The sequence below is a fragment of the Vombatus ursinus genome, unplaced genomic scaffold, assembly GCF_900497805.2.
Source record: "Vombatus ursinus unplaced genomic scaffold, bare-nosed wombat genome assembly UNPS02006874.1, whole genome shotgun sequence".
Lineage (NCBI taxonomy): Eukaryota > Metazoa > Chordata > Mammalia > Diprotodontia > Vombatidae > Vombatus > Vombatus ursinus.
In genome coordinates this window covers 9629292-9651805 of record NW_020946652.1, presented here as the reverse complement: position 1 = coordinate 9651805, position 22514 = coordinate 9629292, and the positions used below count along the sequence as shown (strand labels likewise).

The following is a 22514-nucleotide window of genomic DNA, read 5'->3' as shown; positions in this document are numbered from 1 at the left end:
CACACACACACACACACACACACACACACACACACACACACACACACTCTCTCTCTCACACTCACTCTCTCACTGAATTGCCTTTGGGAAAGTGTATCGCTTTCTAGTGACCACAAACTTCTCCTGATGTCATGTGGCTAAGAGTCACAGGATGTTAAGCTTCTTGGTAGAGACAGCTTAGCACCTGGAGCCCAAGAGCCTGGCAATAGCAGTATCTAGGAGACCACCAGTCCTACTTCGAGTTTGGCCCCCACAGAAGGAACACATCAATAGCAAGCCCTGACCAGCCGCCTCTGATGGGCAGGTTAGCCCCCCAGTCTCCAGCTCTGCTTTCATCTTGGCCCTTTGAGTTTCTGTGTGTGAGCTGTCCCACCCGGTTGTGGCATCTGCTGATTTAACCCCATCAGATCTAATGCAGGTGGATCCTGGATCACCCTATTGGAAACCACCTTCTAGGCTCAGAACAGAAGTGGCCTGAGCATCTCTGTCAAGTGCTTTGCCAAAACGTAGGCAGATGATTCCTGTGAGATTCACCCAGTGACTGATAGAAGAGCTGTCTGCCAGACCGTAGAGGAGAGTCTCGTATCCGGTCCCTGGGTCATTTGGTGGCAGATTCTGGTTTCTTCCAGCATTTAGGGTTTGGACAACATCAGCCCTTCCCTAGAGATCCTGGTCCTAGGTTCTTTCAGTGTCCTGAGGGAAGAGAAATTCCCTTGAAGGCATCTGGGAGGTGACTTAGCAGGCCACACCCAGGACTTGCTGGGAAGCCAAGGTGGCTCTGTGACACACAACCCCCCCAGGCCTCTTAGGACTTTGGCATAAAGTTCATCTGGGTCTGGTGACTGGGCTTCATCCAAGGCAGCTAAGTCCTCTCACTGCCTTTCTCTTATCTTGGATATCCTTATTAGTCATTTGGGTTCTGACATTTGCAGTCCAAAGGTCACAGAAGCACAGTGAGGTGGTCAGCTGCTCTCCACTCCAGAAGCAGGCCCCTCCCTTCCTGGAACCTCTGCTTTGTCCCCAGTGCAGGTTTTCAAGAACGCTTTGGGTATCCCTTCCCTTTCCTCCTGATCTCAGCTCCTTTGGGCCCTTGGAGCAGGTGTGCCACCGCTCAGCATGATCCTCCCTCAGCCTTTCTTTGATCAGGAATCTTTTCCTGTGTATGATGTGGAGAGGCCATTTCTTTGATTCTCTACTTTATCTACGATGGGATTTATTACAGCCACATCACGCATCCAGTTGTAGCTTATTATGGTTGGCAGAACAAGATGCTGCTCTCTGCCTGGGCTTTGTTTGGCTCCACTGCTGCGTTCAGTAATTTCTGAGTCTTCCGTCCTTACTTTAGCCAGGCCCAAATTGTTTTGATGATTACTGCTTTGCAGCATAGTTTGGTCTCTGGCAGAAGGAGACCAGTTCCTCTGTGATTTTTTGTTGTTGTTTCCCTTGAGATTCTCTACCTTTGTCTCCTCCAGATGGATTGTGTTATAGTTGTGTCTATAAAGTTAGCCTTTGTTGTGATGATATATGCTAATTTAGGTAGGGTTTTTCACTTTCATATTAGCAATTAATCCCTCTAGTCTTTGATCCTCTGGTGGAAATCCAGGAAGTTCCAGCAAGGACCTCACACTGCAGAGTGTGGATTAAAGGCTAAATGAAGAATGGAGTGTATTTTTTTAAATGGAAAGAAAACAAGATAATATGACAATTTGTGATGTTAGATCCTGATAGAACCATCCAGCTTTATGGCCTTCCAGGATGAGGTGAGGATATTCCAGGTCACAGAAATTCCAACAATAGTTGTCTTGTGAGAACGGGGCTCCTTTGTTCTTGTCCCATAAGACAGTGAGGATCTTCTGATCTCTTCTGGGGTGTGCCCACAATTGTTAGCAGATTGTAAGCTAAAGAGATCTCGTAAAGCTTTTGCATTCTCCATGGCAGCTTGGTGGGACTTGGAGTCAGGAAGACATGAGTTCGAACCCTTTCTCACACTCTGATGAGCTCTGTGACCCTGGGCCAGTTATTTGATCTCTCCCAGCCTCAACTTCCTCAGGTGTAAAATGGGGGTAATACACATCCATACCTCAAGGGTGGTGAGGTTCCAGTGATATAACGTATTTACAGAGCTTCTCAAACCTATTATTAGTGTTAATATTATTAGTTGTTTGTTATGGTAATGCTACTGTTCTTTTTAATATTATTGTGACTAGCTAAGGCTTATTCATTACTTAATTCCATCTATCTATAAATTTGAGACCCCTATTTTTTGCTTCCATGACAGCTTCCTGTCCCTCTCAGGCCCAGTTAGATAATTAGTTCATGGCACCCTGCCTAAGGTTTCTCTGAACCCTGAAATTTATTCTTCCCAAATTGGGATGTATGTCTGATTATGCCCAGAGCTTTCTCCTCTATTACAAAATCTGAGGTGGAGTAGTTGCTTCCCTGTGAGATTCTGTTTTCACAATTAGTTTCTGATCTTTGGTGAGAATCAGAACCTGACAGGTGTTTCTCTCATTGACTGGTTGTCCCATCTCTTGAAAGATGATGTTATCATGAAGACAAGATAGGAAGTCGTTAGGATTAGAGTCAAAGTCTAATCTGACTTACCCATTTTTTTTTTTTTTTTGGTGAATTTGCTTGTAGACATCTGAGGCTTTGCTATTTATTGCTGGCTCTTTTCTTGGCTTTTATAGCTTTTAAATTTGAGTGTCTTTACTGCTATTCTGTATTTATCCACTCTCTGTGGTATCTTCTTGGATTAGAGTTGACAATTTTTCCCCTCCATCTTATTTTTCTGTTTAAAGCCCTTTTGCTTGGATTGGAAGCATATTCATTCTTTTTTTAATATAATTTTTATTAATTAATTCAGCAAAGCCAGTAAAGCAACTGTGTTTCATAGTATATACTTATTCCATTCACCTAGTTAGCCCTTTCCCCTCTTTCTGCAAAGAGGGGAGGGAGGAGCAGTTTCTCAGTTCTCTGGGGCCAAGCTTCTTGGTCATGATAGCATTCACATTTTTTCTTTCTTTCTTGTTCTTTCCAATAATTTTGTTTTTGTGTATATCACTCTTCTGGTTCTGCTTATTTTATTTTCTTTCAATTCATTTAAGCTTTTGCATGTTTCTCTTAATGGATTCATTGATTGTTATGGGGTAGTAATATTTCATGAGATTCTTGTACCACAAGAGTAGATCCATTTTTACCAGCGCCTGTTAGGGGCACTTCATTCCTGGACAGGAATCTGTAATGCTTATGTTTTTTTGTTTTCTTTTTTTTGGTTGTTTGTTTAATTAAAAGAAGTTTAGTTCCATGTTCTCTCTTTCCCTCTATCCCTTCCCTCACCCATTGAGAAAGTAAGAAATATGATACCAGTTATACAACAATTTGTACTAAAAGAAAAATAAAGGAAAAAAATTATGCTTGAATCTGCATGCTGAGTCCAGCAGTTCTATATCTGGAAGTGGATAGCATTTTATATCCTGAGTCCTTTGGAGTTGGGGCAGAATATTATATTGATCAGAGTTGTAAGTTTTTCACAGTTGATTTTCCTTACAGTGTTGCTGTTACACTGTAGATTATTCTCTTGGTTCTGTTCTTTTCAGTTTGTTTCAGTTCATACAAGTCTTCCTAGGTTTTTCTGAAACCATTTCCTTTGTCATTTCTTATAGCACAATAGTATCCCGACACATTTATGTACCATAACTTGTTCAACTATTCCCCAATTGATGGCTATCTTCTCCATTTGAAGTTTTTTTAAAATTAGAAATAGGACACAAGAGGCAGTTAGAAATATTTTTGAATATATGGGTTCTTTTCCTCTGATCTCTGGGGTATAGATGTAATGCAGTGTTGCTGGGTCAAAGGGAATCCACAGTTTTATAACCCTTTGGGCATACTGTCATATTGTTCTCAAGAATGTTGGGGCTAGTTCACAGTTCCACTAACATAACCCCTCCAGCATTTGTCATTTTCATTTTCTGTCATCTTAGTCAGTCTGATGGGTGTGAGATGGTACCTCAGAGTTATTTTAATTTGCATTTTTCTAATTATTAGTGATTTAGAGCAATTTTTATGTAACTATTGACAGCTTTGATTTCTTCTTCTGAAAATTGCCTGTTCATATCCTTTGACCATTTATCAATTGGGGAATGGTGCCTATTTTTTTTTTTTTTATAAGTTTGGCTCAGTTTCCTATATGTTTGAGAAATGAGGCCTTTATCAGAAAAACTTGCTGCAACCCCCCCCCCCCCGCCCCACCTCATTTCTAATTTTGGCTGCATCAGTTTTATATGTGCAGAAACTTTTAAATTTTATGCAATCAAAATTATGTATTTTACCTCTTGTGAACCTGTCTAACCCTTGCTTGGTCCTAAACGCTGTACTTTTCCATAGATCTGACAGGTAAGTTTCCGTGCTCCCTTAATTTACTTATGATATATACCCTTTTATCCATTTTGACTTTTCTTGGTTATAACGTGTGAGGTGTTGGTCTGTGCCTAGTTTCTGCCATGCTACTTTCCAGTTTTCCCAGAAGTTTTTGTCAGATAGTGAGTTCTTGCCCCCAAATCTGTGCCCTTCGGGTTAATTAAACACTAGGTTACTATGATCATTTGCTTCTGTATATTTAACCCTAACCTTGATTTGTTCCAGTGATCGACCTTCTTAGCCAGTACCAGATCATTTTGATGATTATTGCTTTGTAATATAGTTTGAGATCTGCTCCTGCTTGGCCCCCTTCCTTCACATTTAAGAAAAAAAAAAAGACTCCTTTGATAGTCTTGATCTTTTATTTCTCCAGGTGAATTTTGTTATTTTTTTTTCTAGCTCTATAAAGTAATTTTGGTAGGCTGATTGGTATGGCACTAGACAGGTAAATTAATTTAGGCAGCATTGTCCTTTTTATTATATTAGCTTGGTCTGCCCGTGAGCAGTCACTATTTCTCCAGTTATTTAGATCTGTCTTTATTTGTGTAAAGAGTGTTTTGTAACTGAGTTCATATAGTTCCTGGCTGTTTCTTGGCAGGCAGACTCCCAAGTATTCCATGTTGTCTGCAGCTACATTAAGTGGCGTTTCTCTTTCTGCCTCATCCTTCTGGTTTTTGTTGGTAATACAGAGAAATGCTGGTGCTTTGGGTGGATTTATTTTACGTCCTACAACTTTGCTGAAGTTGTTAATTGTTTAGACTATTTTTTAGTTGACTCTCTGGAGCTGTCTAAGCTCGCCGTCGCACCGTCTGCAGCTTGGGGTTAGTTTCCTCACATCCCATGCTAGTCCCTCAATTTCTTGTTCTTGTCTTGTTACCCTAGTGCACATTTCTAATACGATATTGAGTAACGGTGGTGATAATGGATATCCTTGTTCCACCCCCGATGTTATTGGAAAAGCTTCTAGTTTTTCAGATACAAATAATATGTGTCCTTGGTTTTAGGTAGATAACACTTTTTTTTTTTAAAGCTCCATTTAGCCCTGTGTTTTCTGTTGTATGAATTTTGTCAAAAGCTTTTTTTGCATCTGTTGATATAATCATGAGATTTTTGTTGTTTTTGTGATTGATTTGCTCACTTATGCTTATAGTTTTCCTAATATTGAACCAGTCCTATACTCCTGGTATGAATTGCACCAGGTCACAGGGTATGATCTTTGTGATACATTACTGTAATCTTGTTAGTGGTTTTTTTTTTTTTTTTAATTTTGCATCAATATTCATTAGACAAATTGGTGTATAGGTTTTTTTCCTCCATTTTGGCTCTTCCTGGTTTAGGTATCAAAACTATATTTGTAGCTCTGGCCTTGGAGTCAGGAGGACCTGAGTTCAAATCCAGACTCAGACAATTCACAGTTACTAGTTGTGTGACCCTGGGCAAGTCACTTAACCCCCATCGCCTCACCAAAAAAAACCCAAAAAACTATATTTGTGTCATAGAAGATATTTGGTAAGGCTCCTTTATCTATTTTTCCAAATAGTACATGTAACATTGGATTAATTGTTTTCTAAATGTTTGATAGATTCACTTATAAATCCATTGGGACCAGGTCGTTTTTTTTTTCCCCTTAGGGAGCTCATTTATGGCTTCAATTTCTTTTTTAAAAATAGGATTATTTAAGTATTCTATTTCTTCTTCTGTTAATCTGGACAATTTATATTTTTATAAAAATCCTGTATTTTAAAATGTGACCCAGAAATTCAAATCCTTTTCTTACACACCGTTTGTGACTTACCTGGGTCACAAAACCAGTATGTTTTTGAGACTGGATTTGAACTCAGGCCTTCTTGACTCCAGGCCCCATGCTCTATCCACTGCGGTACCATCTAGAAAACTAAAGGCCGGTGGAGGGGTTGGAATGCATGTACTTGGGGTGCGTGGTTTTGAAGTAATCAGAGCCAGGAGGAGAATGAAAGTTGCCCAGCCTGGGTCCTTCCACAAAATGGAGGCTCCTGAAGGAACTCACCAGTGGCAGAAGAGGGTGGGCCTGGCAGGGGCATTCTAGTGGAAAAGACCACGGGATCGCTGGATGTTCCAAGACGAGTAGGGCCCAGGAGCTGAGGGAAGTTCCAGGGTGAGAAAGCAGCTGAAGCGTGGTTTTGAAGTCAGAAAGTTGGCATCAGAGCTGAAGGGGAATATAATTTGCTTTTATTTATCCTTTTCCCCAGTGGATTGGCATCTATTTTGTCTCTAGTTCTTTGCTGCTACAGGTTTTGGTGTACATGGGGCAAAAAGCTTTGTTTCAATACATCTGTAACGTCAGCACAAAACAAAATAAAACCCAAAGAAATTTAAAAGTGGTGCTCATCTAGATTTTCATTGTGATCCTGACTGAGATCTTCAGACTGGGCAGCTAGTTGGCCTTGTCCTAGGGATGGGACACTTGTCCACTGGAATTTGGGCCCCCTGATTTCCTTCCTGCTGCCTTTGGATCTTCATTTGGCATCTAAGACAGTGTTTTCACTTGGTCTCTGAGGTCTAGCATTTTCCTCTAAAGCAGTGAGACAGGCCAGGGCCACAGGGTAGAATCATGGAATTTTTAACAGGTTTCTTCAGAGGGTCTGAGTTCTTTGCCCTCTGAGTCTCTGAGTGCCCTCAGCCAAAGAGAAAAGGTTTAGCATCTGCTTTGTGCTCGGGCCCTCTTTAGCTCACACTTCCTAGGTTGTGAGACCTGGATTGATGAGCCTGAGTCTCCCTATTCCAGTCTATCCTCCATTCAGCCACTAAAGTGATTTCCAAAAGTGCAGATCTGACCATGTCACAAACCCCCTCTCCCCAACTCAGTAAACTCCCGTGGTTCCCTATTGCTTCCAGCAGCTCCAGCCTCCCAGTCCCTCAGGCTCCCAACCTGGGAGTCCTCCTGGACTCCTCACTACCACTTCCCCCTCTATCCCCCAGATCCAAGCTGGTGCCAAGGCTGGTCATTCCTGTCCTTCATGAAGCTTGTGTAAGCCCATTCTGTCTTCTGACATTGCCCCTACTCTGGTGCACATCCTCATTGCCTCACACCTGGACTGCTACAGTAGCCTGGGGTAGGGGGAGTGCTCGGGGTCCTGCCTGCCTCAGGGCTCTCCAGTCCATCCTCTGTTTTCCTAAAGTGAAGGTCTGATCATGTCACTCCCACTATTCTTGTTGTCATGCTTATTATTTGGTTTCTGGATATTGGCTGGTGATGTATTGAGAGAAGGAAGGGCAACTTGTGAAGGCCGTGGAGGCCTATTGTATAGTTTAGTCAACCTAACCAGGAAGAATTTAAACTAAAAACTTGAGAGGAAAGGAGAAAAGTAACTAGATGAAAGCATTAAACTATGAAGGACAAGAGGAGGTAAGACCGAGAGTAGCAGTAAGGAGAAGGGTTACCCTCTGACCCACAGATCCCACCACTGACCTCTAAATCTGAGACTGGCGGAGTGATAGAAAGAAACCGCCCCAGAATACTGAGAGCATTTTTTGTAGCCTCAAAGATGTGTAGACAAAATTGATTTGCATTAATTGTGGACTGGCTAAACAGATTGACCTAGATGAACGAGTGACATTACTGCAAGAACCTGAATGGAAGAAATGATAAAGATGACATGGACCGAAAAATATTGGTAGTGAAATGGGGTTGGGTGTGGGGAACATCTGCAGAATCACTTTGGTGCGGGCAGTGAGAAGGACCATGGAAGGGCCTCTGAGATTGTGTCGGAGAGGCCTCCCTTGCCCTTATGTGGCTGAGGAACTGCTGTCTTCTCTTCTCTTGTTCCTTATCTTAAGGAAGGGCTTACTGGGAGGAGGTGGGAATATGGTGGGAAATAGAGGATGTAAAACACAGGGGTCAGTTTTTAAGCCATAGTGGAGGAAGCTATGTGGTAATTCTCATGAGAAAATATCAGACAAAACCCAGTAACTAGCAAAGTGCAGGTTTGAGTCAACAGCTACAAAAATGCGCGCTGGACTTGACTGTGACCCATAAAATGAAGTGGTGGGAAGCTTGTGGGGGGAGGGTGGTGTGTGTGAGGGAAGCGGTGCCTGTTTGCTAGATGCAGACTGGGCTGGCTTCTCTTTGAAGGGGACACAGACGCCTTCCTTTGGACCTGGTGGAGACTGCAACTTGAGTGGCTGGTTGGGCTTCCTCGCCCCTCTGGCTAACCTTCCTGCCTGTGGAGTAGTGTCTTATGGGAATGTATTAAGACTGGTATCCTTTGGGGCAGCTCTGTGGCACAGTGGATAGAGTGCCCAGCCTGGAGTCAGGAAGACCTGCGTTCAGATGTGGCTCTGTGACCCTGGGCAAGTCACTTAACCCTGTTTGCCTCAGTTTCCTCATCTGTAAAATGAACTGGAGGAGGAAATGGCAAACCACTCCAGGTATCTCTGCCAAGAAAACCCTAAATGAGGTCACAGAGAGTTAGACATGACTGAAAATTAATGAACAACAAAAAGACATGTTGCATTTTTTGGTCCCTGATTGCCTCCCTAGTCTGAATTACTGGGCTGGCCTAAGCTAGTCTTGTTCTTGTTCGGTAATTTTTAAGTCGAGTCAGACTCTTTGTGACCCCACGTGGTTTTCTCTCGGCAGAGACACCGGAGCGGTTTGCCATTTCCTTCTCCAGGGTTCTCATTTTACAGATGAGGAAACTGAGGCAAAGAGAGGGTAAGTTACTTGTCCAGGGTCACACAGCTAGTAAGTGTCTGAGATCACATTTGAACTCGGGAAGATGAGGCTTTCTGACTTCAAGCCAGGGCTCTGTGCAGTCTGGCGCCACCTAGTGGGCACAGAATAAATACCATATTGTAAACTTAAAGTTTGTAAAAATCCAGGGATAGAAATTTTGTTCCTCTCAACTAAAGAGAATAGTTTGAAAAAGGTTCAAAGAAAGCCTAGCTAAGCATTGCTAGTCAGGCTTTCTCAAAGGGATTCAAACTCTAGAAGTTCCAGAGGCTTAACAAGAGTGATCTCATTGGATCTTGGCCCCCTTCCTCCCCGCCCCAGCAGGCACAGAGCCATGGGAACCCCGGGCATCACAGCCCCGTTGGACAGGCAGGCTGGCTTGACCACGGTTGCATAGCTCTCAAGGCTTAGAAAGGGGATTTGAAAACAAGTTTCTCTTGACCACAAATGTGGCCCTTTTCATTGTACTTTCATAATACTCCCTTGATTCCTGTGGCTACACAGGGACGCTTATGAGAAAGAGCAGCCCCAAATGGTGGGACCAAAGAGAACGGTGTACCCAATCCTGCTGTCTGTTTAATTCAATGCAGTCAGCATTGAGTCAGCGCCTACTGTGGGCTGGGCACTGTGCTGAGTGCTGGGATGCAAATAAGAAAGATCCCTGCCCTCAAGGAGTTTATCTGAGTAAGTTGGAAGTGGGGGCAAGCCCAGGGGTCCCCAGATGATGTTTTGTGGAGCCGAAACCCAGCAGAGTTACTGATGGAAAGTACATTTCCCAGCAGAAATAAGCTTACTGAGGGCAGGGCCATTTTTGGTTTTATTTTTCCCTTTCCCTGGCACTTGGCAGGGCTTTGTGCAGTACTTTGTACCTAGTTGATGCTTAATTAATTTTTGGTAAATTGAATGGACTCTGAGTCCACTGGCTTCTGATTCTGACTAGCTGTGTGACCCTGGGCCAGTCACTGAACCCTTTTTACCCTCAGTTTCCTTATCTGTAAAAATGAGGATAAAAATAGCACCCATCTTCCAGGGCTGTTCTGAGGATCAAATGATGAAATAAGCTTAAAGTTTTACACTCTCTCTCTCTCTTTCTCTCTCTCTATCTCCCTCTCTCTCTCTAGTATTATTGTTATTACTACTAATAACAAATAGTGTGAGATGACAACAAAGCCAGTGCCACCTTAGGCTGTGTTAAGGGAGGCCTAAGTGTCCAGAGTAAGGAAATCTTCATTCTTGTTTATTCCCTGCTGGTCAGGCCACATCTGGAGCTCCATGTTTGATCATGGGCACCATGATTTAGGAAAGACATAGACGGTGCAAGCTTGTCCTGAAGAGAGTATCCAAGTGGCAAAGGGAGAATGAGTCCTAGGAAGGCCCCTGAAGCAACTCGAGATGGTTTTCCTGACTAGGAGGACATAGAAGGGCCATGAGAGCTGTCTTCTCTTATGGGAATGCTGGGGCTTGGGGTGGGGCCTTGGACTTGTCTTCTGCGTGGCTCGAGAGAGAGAGAGCAGGGTTGATAGTATGCAACAGATAGACTCTGCAACGAGGCAGCATTTGGCTGTTCTAAGGAAAGCGAATGGCCGCCCCTGAGGTAATGGTGTCTGCCACAGTCAGAGGACAGAGACAGTCTTGTTCTGGCGTGAGTCTGATTAGGCAGCTTCTGAAGACCACCCCCCCCCCCCAGCTCCAAGGAATCCCCCGATCTCCATTGATCATGATATTTGCAATGCCAGACTGTTGGAAGGCCATGATCAAGCACGCCCACTCGTCTAAGGCCACACTGTCTTTTGCCTTTCTTTATATCCCTAGGGCTTGGTACAATGCCTGGTACATAGTAGGTGCTTAATAAGTGCTTATCGACTGACAGAGTGAGTTAGTCCCTCGTAAAGGTCCATCCCTGGATATTCCTAGGGAATCGGGGGTGGGGAGGGTGGCAAAAGCCAAACTTTTTAGGATAAAATGTTTACTGTTTCTGTCACAAAGTATGATGTGCTTCTCTGTGGGTAAACTGGGATGTGGACCAATCATCTGACACAATGTAGCACAGGGGATGTGTTGGCTGCCACTGACCCCATGTGAGGGAGAATGTTAGAAGGAACTGTTTTATGTTGTCGAAGAAAGAGTATTAGTACTAGGACTGTATTCTATGTTTAGCCACCCGTTAGCCAGACACAGTTTTATTTAATATGACGTTATTCTATATTCACAACATTTCCAGCTTGGAGAGGGAAATGTCCAAACTGACACAGTTCTCCCCCCGCTCCCCCGTGCCCTCTGACATGATTGCCCAAAATATCGTAATGAGGAAAAAAATCTTAAAATTACAATCTCCACAAACATTCCAGGCTTTGCTGAGTAACCAGTCAGTAGCCTCCCATTCCTATCCAAGGATACTTCCCAGAGATCTGCATCTAGAATCGTGACTCCCATAGAATGGAAGAGGGGAGTTCTGCTGAACAGACCCAATTCTAATCCCTTGACGAGCTAGAGGCTCTCCCACAGGGCCTTGGTTGTGTTCTTGGTGAAGTTTCAGCTCATGAAAAGCCTTTGTATCCTGACCTATCCCTTCCACTAGTCCAAAGGCTGTCTGTCCCCAGGACTCTGGAAAGAACTTTAGAGAGAAATATTATTTCTTAATATTTCTAGAGAAGCTAAAAAAGGAGATTTTTTCCTATTAATTTTTTTGTTTTTAGTTTTCAACATTCACTTCCACAAGATTTTGAGTTCCAAATTTTCTCCCCACGTTGTCCCTTCCCCCACCCCAAGATGGAATGCATTCTGAATGCCCCTTCCCCTAATCTGCCCTCCCTTCTATCTTCTCCCCACACTTCTCTTATCCCCTTCCCCTTTTATTTTCTTGTAGGGCAGGGTAGATTTCTGTACCCCATTGCCTGTTTATCTTATTTCCCAGTTGCATGTGAAAACAATTTTTAACTTTTGTTTTTAAAACTTTGGGTTCCAAATTTTCTCCCTCCATTCCCACCTGTCCTCATTGAGATGGCAAGCAACTCGATACAGGTTATACATGTGTAGTCATGCAAAACACTTCCATAGTAGTCATGTTGTAAGAAGCCGCAACTCATTGGCCATCACTGGCTATGTTCCGTGAATTCTGTTCTCATAAGGTTGTCAAACATTCAACCAACCAAGTGAAAGCTCTGACCCAATAGTGGCCCTAATCACTGTATTCAGAAACCACCTACTATGTGCTCGGCAATGAGGATAGAAAGACAAAGAATGAAACTAGCTCTGTTCACATTCTAATGGTAAAGATAACAAATACAGATTAAAAAATAAATACAACATAAATGTATAAATTTATATACAAGATAGTTAAATACAACACAGTTTGGGAGGGAGGGCATGACTGCTTGGGGGTCTGAGGTGGGTTGGGACTTTCTGAGATGTCGGTGAGGAAGGCCTGCATTCCAAGCATAGTGGGTGTTGGGTACAAACAAGCATGGTGGGTGCAGGAATGGGAGATGGAATGATGCCTTTGAGGAGCAGAGGGCAGGCCAGTTGGGCTGGGTGCCAGAGAATGGGAAAGAAGCAATGGCCAGTGAGGCTGGGAAGACAGATGGTTACCCAGGACACGTCATTAGCAAAGAGGTTTCTGTTGGATCCTGTAGCAGGACTTTTAACCTGGGGTTCGTGCACTTAAAAAAAAAATGATAAATGTACTTCAGTATAATTGGTTTCCTTTGTAATATTATATATTTTAATTCTGAAAAGAGGTCCATGACACCCCTGGAGTTGATTGAGTGTGGCCTCTGCTGAGGTCAGGTGCCACTCGCTGTGTTGGAGGAGAGCTCCTGTGAAGGGAGAAATGGCAAGGTGTGGGATAGAGGAGTCTGATGAGTTCAGGATGGGCTGGGTAACCAGCCTGGAGGTTGGAAGGGTGGTGGTACCTTTGACAGAAATAAGGAAGTCTGGAAGAGGAGAAGGTTAGGGAGAAAAAGAGTAAGTCCAGGCTGGCTCTGAGACATCCAATTGGAGTATCCAGTAGGCAACCAGTGATGCAGAAGTGAAGAAACCCAGAGGAGAAACTTGGGCAGGAATGAGAAATCTGGGAGTCATCTGCATAAAGATAGTAGTAAAATAACAGTAATGATGATAATAGCACTTATGCCAGCCACCGGTTCTGGGGGAGGGGGCAATTGTTATTTCTTTTGGTCCTCGCAGCCTTGGGAAGTAGGTGCTATTATTATCCCCATTTAACAGATGAGGAAGCTGAGAGAAACAAGTGATGTGACTTGCCCAGGGTCACACAGCTAGTAAATGTCTGAGGCCAGATTTGAATTCAGGTCTTCTTGACTCTAGGCCCATCACCTTCTGTCCGTTGCATCAGGAGGTGACTAAGAGAGAGAATATAGAAGAAGGCCTAGCACAGAACGTTGGGAACACCCACAATTAGAGTGTGCAGTATGGATTGTGAGCTGGTAACGGAGACCTAGAAGGAGGGGTAATGTCATGAAAATCCAGAGAGGAGAGAGTGCCCAGGAGAAGAGCAGGGTGGTCACCTGTGTCAGATGAGGCGGCGAGAGGCCTGTGGAATGATGGTCAGATCTCCCATTGCTCCTTCTGGAGAGAGCAGTTCCAGGGGAGTGATGAGGGTAGGAAGCCAGACTGCAGAGGGTCAAGGAGTGAGGGAGGGGAGAAGAAGTGGAGGCTGTGAGCATGACAATGAGAGATGTGAGAGCTGGAGGGGAAGGTACTGTCTGGTGGATGGTTTGAGACTTGGTTTGAAACCAGCGATAGGGAGTAGGTGCTTAAGGGTGGGTGCACTCTGCTGGAGAAGACGGAAGGGCCTGGGACCTTAATGGAATAATCATTTCTGTTTCCAAGGTTCTGTGGGGTTTTCCTTGTCCTTACTCTTAGAACCAGAGGGGTCTTGGGTGCCCCCCACATTGCAGATGTGAGAGCCAGAGCTTACTCATGTGCATATAGCACCTGAGTGCCCATCAGTGTGGTGTGTGGTCTGGCCAGTGGAGAAAATTTATAGTAATGCCCTCAAGGTCCTGCCCCCAGAGATGGGGAAGGGATGACAGGAGGAGGGCTGAACCGCCAAGTCTGCTGCAGGTGGGGTGGGCCACATTTAATGAATGAGGCCCTGCAGCCTACCCTATTTAAATAACTGAATGAAACAGGTGTTTTTCAAGAACCTGAAATGAAGGAAAAGAGGTGGTGGTGGTTGTTTTTAATGAGAGTGGAATATTCTTAAGTAGTCTTGGTAGCAAAGTAGATTAAATCAGACTAGTAATTGATATGTCCTGTTGTGTCGTGGAGGAGGGGACAAATCGAGATTTTGATCTGACCCAAGAATACAAAGCAGGAGTGAATGATATTGGTGAGATGGCTTATGGGATGGTGGAGCCAAGGGTTTGTGGTTTTTAAATTAATTTTTTTCAATGCACAATCATTTCTTTCTCTCCTGGTCCTCCCCCCACCTCCCAACAAAAAGACACACAAAACCCTTGTGACAAATATGCAGAGTCAAGCAGAACAACTTCCCACATTGAGTTGAGAGCCCAAGAATCTCATCCAGTTTGGGCAAAATGAAAGCTCCCTCAGCACCTAGCTGTACACAGGATGCCCTCTGGGAAGGGCTTGGATTCCCATCAGACTTTTCTGGATGGGATCTGGATCTGTGGGGGTTCAGGGATGCTTGATCCTAGGTGGGAATGGTCGTGGACTTTGCTTGGTGTGTGGACAAGGTGAAGTTCTCTTAAAGCAGTGAGACTCTGTTGGGTTTTTTTCTTTCAGTTTCTCTCCAGCAGCGGGTGGCAGAGCTGGAAAAAGTCAACGCAGAGTTCTTACGCACAAAGCAGCAGCTTGAGCAAGAATTTAATCAAAAGAGAGCCAAATTTAAAGAGCTGTATTTGGCCAAAGAAGGTGAGTCCCCCAGGTCTGCGGTTCCTAGGCAGCTCCTGCAAGGTGGCCAGCTGGACGCCACCCCCCCCACCCCCCTGCTGTCAGTGTCTGTGCCTTGGAGCCCCATAGCAGGGGGAGGGGACCAGGAGATGAGAAATGGGGCCTCTTGCTTCCTCTTTGCCCCATCCCCATCACACCCAGAGTAGGGCACCTTTGGAAGTGACTGCTTTCTACAATTGTCAGCACTTCAGTATTTTTTTATTTATTTATACATTTTTATTGATATCATTTGTTTTTACATCACCTTCATTTCTCAGCATAGCCCTTCTCCCTCCCCAGCTCAGAGGGCCGTACCTTGTAACAAAAAATACAAATGAAAGAGAAAAAAAACTGACTTCACCCAGACAAAGCAGTGTGTTGCCAAGTGTTGTGAAGTCTGACAGTGTTCGCTTGGTTCCACTTCCATAGCCCCCCACATCTGCAAAGAAAGGGGAAGGGCTGGTTTCTTTCCTCTTCTTTGGTGCCAAGCTTGGTAGCTATTGTCAATATTTTTCTGATTCTTGGCATGAGTTGGTGTCTTCCTGTACCTTCCTCTAAACCTCCCCCTTCCCTCCTTCACCAGCCACCCAGAGGAGGAGGAGAGCAAGGCCACCTGTTCTGCACCTGGCTGGCCCAAGGCCAGACTCGGAGCCAGGCTTGGCTGCAGCCCAAGGGGAGGGCATATGCCCCCACCACGCCTCGCTGGCCTCCCAGCTCTGGCCAGGCTCTCTGGGGAACACCCGAGGACACTCTGGACTTCTCTCCCTCTCTGCCACCTACTGTTACCCTCATGGGTTCTTCTGTTTCTCTCTTCATCTCTTTCATTGTCAGTAGCCTTTTAGGAGAAAGCTGGCTCCTGCTCCTTCTTCCTTTTCTCTCCGCCCTCCCCTTCTACCTGACCTGTCCTCTTCTCCCTCCAACATTCCCAATCTCCCCTTCATCCTGGTTCTCCTCTCGAAAGCTTTCCATCTCAGCCTCACTGAGACCTGATGCCCTCTCTGGTCCCAGTGTACCCTCAGCTTTTTTCTGCCCTCCAGGGGCACCTTCACTCACACGCCCCATCACAGTGGCCCTGGAAGGAGAGTCAGAACATCCGAGCGCCCCATCTCGCCTTCAGAGTCTTCTTTGGGAGCTTTTCCTCCTTTAAAGTTCCTTCCCATTCCAAATTGTGGGGCTGCAATGTCCAGACCCCTGGGTCATTCTTTCTCTACTTTCTCCATGCAGATCCTCGTCCTCTCCTCCTCAACCTCTGTCTTTATGCTGGAGGGGTTGAATATCCAAACACCGCTCAGCCTCCTTGCATCTCCCTAGGACGTACACTTTCTCTGGCCTTCAGCCACACTGGGGGGGGGGGGGGGTCACATACTAGAGTTTGACATTGCCCACAGGTGTGCACCTTCCCCTATCTGAGCACAGTCTGCCATCCCGTGCTGTCCTGGTTCTGTGACCTCACTAACTCCTCCATCTGCTGCAGTGATCCCATCCTATCCTATCCCCTCCCCTCCCCTCTCCTCTCCTCTCCTCTCCCCCTCTCCTCCCCTCCTCTCCTCTCCCCTCCCGTCCCTTCCCGTCCCCTCCCGTCCTCTCCCCTCCTCTCCCCTCCCCGCCCCTCTCATCTCATCCTGTCTTCTCTGGCAGATGCCCCTCTGTCATCCTCACTCTTGTACTTACCTTCAATCTTTCCTTCTCTCCTGCCTGCAAACAGATCCTTGTCTCCCCCATCCACAAAAAGCCCATACTTAATCGATCTATCCATTCGCAGCAAGGGGGAGCTGCAGCGTCCACAGCACCCAGTCTAGAGTCAGGAAGACCTGAGTTCAAATCTCATCTCAGACACTAGCTGTGTGACCCTGGGCAAGTCACTTCACCTCTGTCTGCCTTTACTTCTCCCTCCTCCTTATCTCTTGTGTACTCTGCACTCGAGTGACAGTGGCCCTAATGCTAAGCATCCCCTGTGCCTGGAAGGCACTCCCTGCTTTCTGCCTCTTGGTTTCCCTGGTTTGTTCTAGGCAAGTCAAAATACCCCCATCTCCCCTCAGATACTGATGGACAGCTCAGGACTCTGAACCTAAGAGCTTTGGGGATAATATTGCCCCCCAAAGCACCAGTTCTTACAGCTATCATCTGGGGAAGTAATTACTATTCCTAAATTTGCCACAGCTACTGAAGACCCAGAAAATAGAATTCTAGTCCCCAGGGTACTGGTTCCACATCAGACACTGAAAGGATTTGATCCATAAAAATGCCATTGGAGACTAAGATGCAGAACTGCCTGCTTTGCCACTGCCCTCCAAGGACCCAGGGACCTGAAACCTTCCTGTCATGGGGTCTCCCCCATTAGACTGTGAACCCCTCAAGAGCAGACACTGGCCATCTTTTCTATCTGAATCCCCAGGGCTTAGCACAGGCCTTGGCTTTATTCATCCATAGCTAAAGGGGTGGCCATAAGCAGAAGAGACTCCAGTGCTCAAGAGAGGAATGTCAAGGGGGAGTAAAAGGAGTGAACAAAAATAGCCTTGGATGGGGGCAGGGCCACAGGAAGGGGAGGATGCAAGCCTCAGGACAATTTCAACTTCCTCCCCTCCCTCTTGGTGAAGAGGGAGAAGCAGGGAAGGACCAGGATGGAGGGAAGCGGTTCACAACCACGATTGAAAACCTGAGGGAGGTGAAGACACCCATAGGATAGAGGAGGGCACGGGGTTGTCAGATGGCCAGACTGTGGCCTTTGGGCCAACTCCAGCCCCCACCTCTTTTCTACATTTTTGTTTGCATACTCCTGCATTAGAAAACTGCATTCAACAATATGTTGTTTTTAAGAAACACACTTGAAACACAAAGACACTTAGAGCAGGGATGGGGAACCTGCGGCCTTGAGGCCTTCTAGATCCTTAAGTGTGGCTTTTTGACTGAATCCAAATTTTACAGAACATGTGGCCTCAAGGCCACAGGTTCCCCACCCCTGACTTTGAATTAAAATGAGAGGCTGGAGCAAAATCACAAAAAATTGTGATTTCAGAGGAGGCTGTAATTAGAGACAAGATAAAAAGAGATTATTATGCCTGAAGAAACCAGAGATAACCAATCACTTTCAATATTTAATGTATATGAACCTAATACATAGAATCTACGTACTTAAAGGAAAAGGTAATCCAATTGGTGGGAGAAATAAATGGCAAAACCATCATCATAGTGAGTCCCTTTAATCTACTCCTTCCAGACCTAGACAAATCTAACCAAAAGATAAACCGAATTTATGAAAGATTAGAGATGTAAGATCTTTGGCAATTTTTGAATGCAAATAGAAAGTAATTTACATATGTTTTGGCTTTACCATGGTTTAAACACGGCTTTATGAAAATTGACCATGTAATGGGGCATAAAGACCTCACCAAAAAAATGTAGGAAAGACAGAAATACTGAACACATCATTTATTGATCACAAAGCAATAAAAATATATTCAGTAAGGGGCATTTGAAGAATTAAAAAGTAATTGGAGGCTAAATAACATAATACTGCAGAAGTAGTGGCTCAAAGAACAAATTATATAAATAATGGAAAATTTCATAAAAGAAAATGACAGACAACATACCAAAACTTGGGATACATTTTAAGCAGTTCTCTTCAGAAAATTTGTATTTTTAGGGGCAGCTAGGTGGTGCAGTGGATAGAGCACCAGCCCTGGAGTCAGGAGGACCTGAGTTCAAATTCGGCCTCAGACACGTAACACTTACTAGCTCTATGACCCTGGGCAAGTCACTTAACCCCAAATGCCTCACAAAAAAAAAGAAAAGAAAAAAAATTTGTATTTTTAAACATTTTCATCAACAAGAGAAAAAGAACAAATCGGTAAATTGGGCACGTGATTAAAAAACTCGAATGGCAATAAAAAACCTCTAACTGAACTACAGGGTAGAAATTATGAAAATTAAAAGAGAGATTGGTAAAATTGAAAACAAAGGAACTATTGAATTCATAAAATTAGGTTCCAGGTTTCTTTTTTTTTCTAAACTAAAATAGTTAAGTAGTTAATCTGATTTTAAAAAGAGAAAAACCAAATTTTTTCTGTGAGCACGAAAAAGAATTCACAACAGTTGAAGGGGAAGTAGAGGAAATAATCAGAAAGTATTTTGTCCATTTATATGCTAACAAAACTGATAATCTAGAGGAACTATATTAATTCTTTAACAATATAAAGTACTCAGATTAGCGGGAAAAAAACCCAAACCAAATAGACTATTTGAATAACCAAGTATCAGAAAGCAATTGAATAAGCCACAAATGAACTCTTGAAGAAAAAATCATGATTTTTTGGGTTTACAAGTGAAACCTATCACAAATAAAAAGAATAATTAATTCCAATATTATATAAACTGTTACAATAATAGGAAAATAAGGCCCCCGTCAAATCTCTATCTGATACAAACATGGTCTTGATATCTAAAACACAGAGAGATAAAGTAGAGAAAGGAAAACAATAGTCAATATTGCTAACGAATATTGATGAAGAAATTTTAAGTAAAATGTCATCAAATCGACTTCAGCTATATACTAGAAAGGTTACACACTATGACAAAGTTGTATCTGTACCAGAAATGCAGAGTTGGTTCAAAATAAAGAAGATTGTAAACGTAATAAATCATATTAATCATAATGTAGATATACATATGTGTATATACAAACACATATATGTGTGTATTCATGCACATGCGCCCCTGTGTGTATGTGTATAAAAAACATCCTATGATTATATCGGTAGATGCTGAAAAAGTATTTGACAAGATCCAATGCTTATTTCAGTTTAAGCCCTAGAAGACATAGGAATGCATGGACTTTTTCTTAATTTGGTAAATAATCTAATCCAAGATCAAATGTTCAATGTACTAGAAAGAAGTCGTGAAGGCCAATCAGATTGGGTAAATCAAGGATGCCCATTATCACCACTACTATTCAGCCAGTAAATCAAATATTTATTAAGCACTTAGTGTGTGCCAGGCACTGTGCCAAGCGCCAGGGATACACAAAGAGGCAAAATTATAATAATAATGAGTACTAATAACAGGGAATATTTATATAGCATTTATATGCCAGGCTGTAAGCTAAGCACTTCACAATTATTATCTTGTTTGATACAACAGCCCTGGGAGGTAGGTGCTGTTATTATCCTTATTTTACAGATGAGGAAACTGAGGCAAACAGGTTAAGTGACCTTGCCTAGGTCACATAGCTATTACATGTCTGAGGCTGGATTGACTTCAAGTTTTTCTGACTCCAGCCCAGCACTCTATCCTCTCTGCTCCCTAATTGTCTAAACATAGTCCCTGCCCTCAAGGAGCTCACAGCCTAATGGTTTACTTCTATTACTGCTGTTTGAAATAAACCAGAAATACCAGCTCTGTCAGTAACATAAGAAAGGAATTGAGGCAATGAGCATAGGTAATAAAGGGGAAACAAAGTTTCCCCCAAATCAACAACACTCCATATGTTAACGAGAAAACCAGCAGGAAGAGCTGTATAGAGAGAAATTTGATTCAGAATCACTGCAGAAGCTGTAAAACATTTGGAAGTCTTATCTCCCAAGACACACTCAGGAGCTCTATGAGTCAGTGGGACAGATTGAAGCTTATTACACATGGAAGTGAATGAACCTCGTAGCCTTGTGCTCATTAAACCCAAAGACACCAGCTGCTAGGGGTAGGCCTCGCTCTCTGCTGGGAAAATTGCAAAGCAGTCTGGCAGAAGTCGGGTGCAGGCCAACATCTCACACTCTGTACCAAGATAAGGTCCAAATGGACATGGATTTAGGCACAAAAAGTGATGTCATAAGCATGTTGGAGGACCAAAGGAGAAATGACCTTTCAGATCTTTGGTGGGGAGTGACCAAACAAAGGACAGGTAGGTGGCAGGAGTCAGTCACAACTTCACAAAACTTGTGTGAAAACTAGGTTTTTTACATGAGAAACGAACACGCATGTGGAACCCAAAGAGCTCAGAATCCATGCAGGAGTTTGTACATGTATAACAGCAAGATAAAGGAAGGGGGAGATAGCAGAAATCTCCACCTAGAGGGACATGGCATAGGAGGGGGACAAGGACAAAACCCCTCCTGAAGGGGAGAGGCAAGGCCATGGCAAAAGCTGACTTCTTTTCCTTCGGGATCCCCTAGACCATGAAGACAGGATGGGCTGCTTATCCACACAGGTCCCAGCCTGGCACAGACCGACTGGCGCTTGTCTTGATTTCCAAAGACACAGAGAGGCCAGTTGGGGATGCAAACAGTTTATGTCAGCTGAGGGGTGAGTGTACGCGAGCGTGTGTGACAACACGGAACCCCGTCTGGACCCAGAGAGGCTACGAGGGCTCACGCAGCTCTGCAGCAAGTCGGGCTGAAAGAAACACCCGTGGCTCGGCAGGATGCTATCCGAGAGGAGCCCCCACGTTCTACCACGGGGCCTGGGTCCATCCTTGCATGGACCCTCTAGGATAAGACGCCCTGCAGAGCAGCGCACACACACTCACATGCCCCTCTGCCCGCTCTAACAGAGTCTTTCCTCTCTTCAGAGGACTTGAAAAGGCAGAATGCTGTCCTGCAGGCAGCTCAAGACGACCTCGGGCACCTCCGGACACAGCTGTGGGAAGCCCAGGCCGAGATGGAGAACATCAAGGCCGTCGCCACGGTGTCCGAGAACACCAAACAGGAAGCCATCGATGAGGTGAAGAGGCAGTGGCAAGAAGAGGTCGCCTCCTTGCAGGCCGTCATGAAAGGTATGCGAGGAAGGGGCGTTGCTGTGGCCTGACCCAGGAGGGGAGGGATGCTGCCAACATTTGGTCTGATGGGGGAAGGGGCGGCCTCGCAGCTCCAAAGGAGACTGTGGTGGCATCCAGGTAGAGGAGAAGGGGCCATCTTTAGTATGTGTGATCTGATCCTGGCTTTGAGGACATTGCAGAACATCTTAATCGTGGTGACTCCCAGTGCAAAGCACTCTTGACAGAAATGAAGGCATACGGAATGATTAGAGAATCTTAGTTGCTTCTGAGTAGGCCAGGTTAATAGAATAAAAATGATGCTACTGCCTAAACTAATCTTATTCAGTGTCATGTCAATCAGTCTACCAAAGGGTTTCTTTAGAGTGCTAGAAAAAATAACCAGACTCCTGTGGAGGAGCAAAAGGTCAAGAGTCTCAAGAGAAATCATGAGAAAGAAGGAGGGGGAAAGAGACTCAGCAGCGCGAGATCTCGGACTGGATGACAAAGCAGTAAACCCCCGAAACCATTTGGCATTTAGGGGTTGGAATAGACATCACTCGGGGAACAGGTGAACCCAGTAGCTTGGTGTTAGATAAACCCAAAGACTCCAGCTGCTGGGATAAGGACTCACTCAGTGTGTGACAAAAACAGCCAGGAAAACTGGAAAGCAGTCTGGCAGAAACAAGGAGTAGACCAATATTTTACACTTTATGGGAAGATAAA

The 22514-nt window shown here is 44.4% G+C and overlaps 1 protein-coding gene across 1 annotated transcript in view; it reads left to right on the top strand.

Moving 5' to 3' along the window:
- RABEP1 (rabaptin, RAB GTPase binding effector protein 1) overlaps positions 1 to 22514 on the top strand; it is a 58536-nt gene that overhangs the window by 8358 nt on the left and 27664 nt on the right. Inside the window, exons 2-3 of the mRNA XM_027848713.1 lie at positions 14900 to 15028; positions 21606 to 21809. Of these exons, the coding sequence (XP_027704514.1) occupies positions 14900 to 15028; positions 21606 to 21809 (333 nt within the window). The remainder of the gene's footprint in view (positions 1 to 14899; positions 15029 to 21605; positions 21810 to 22514) is intronic.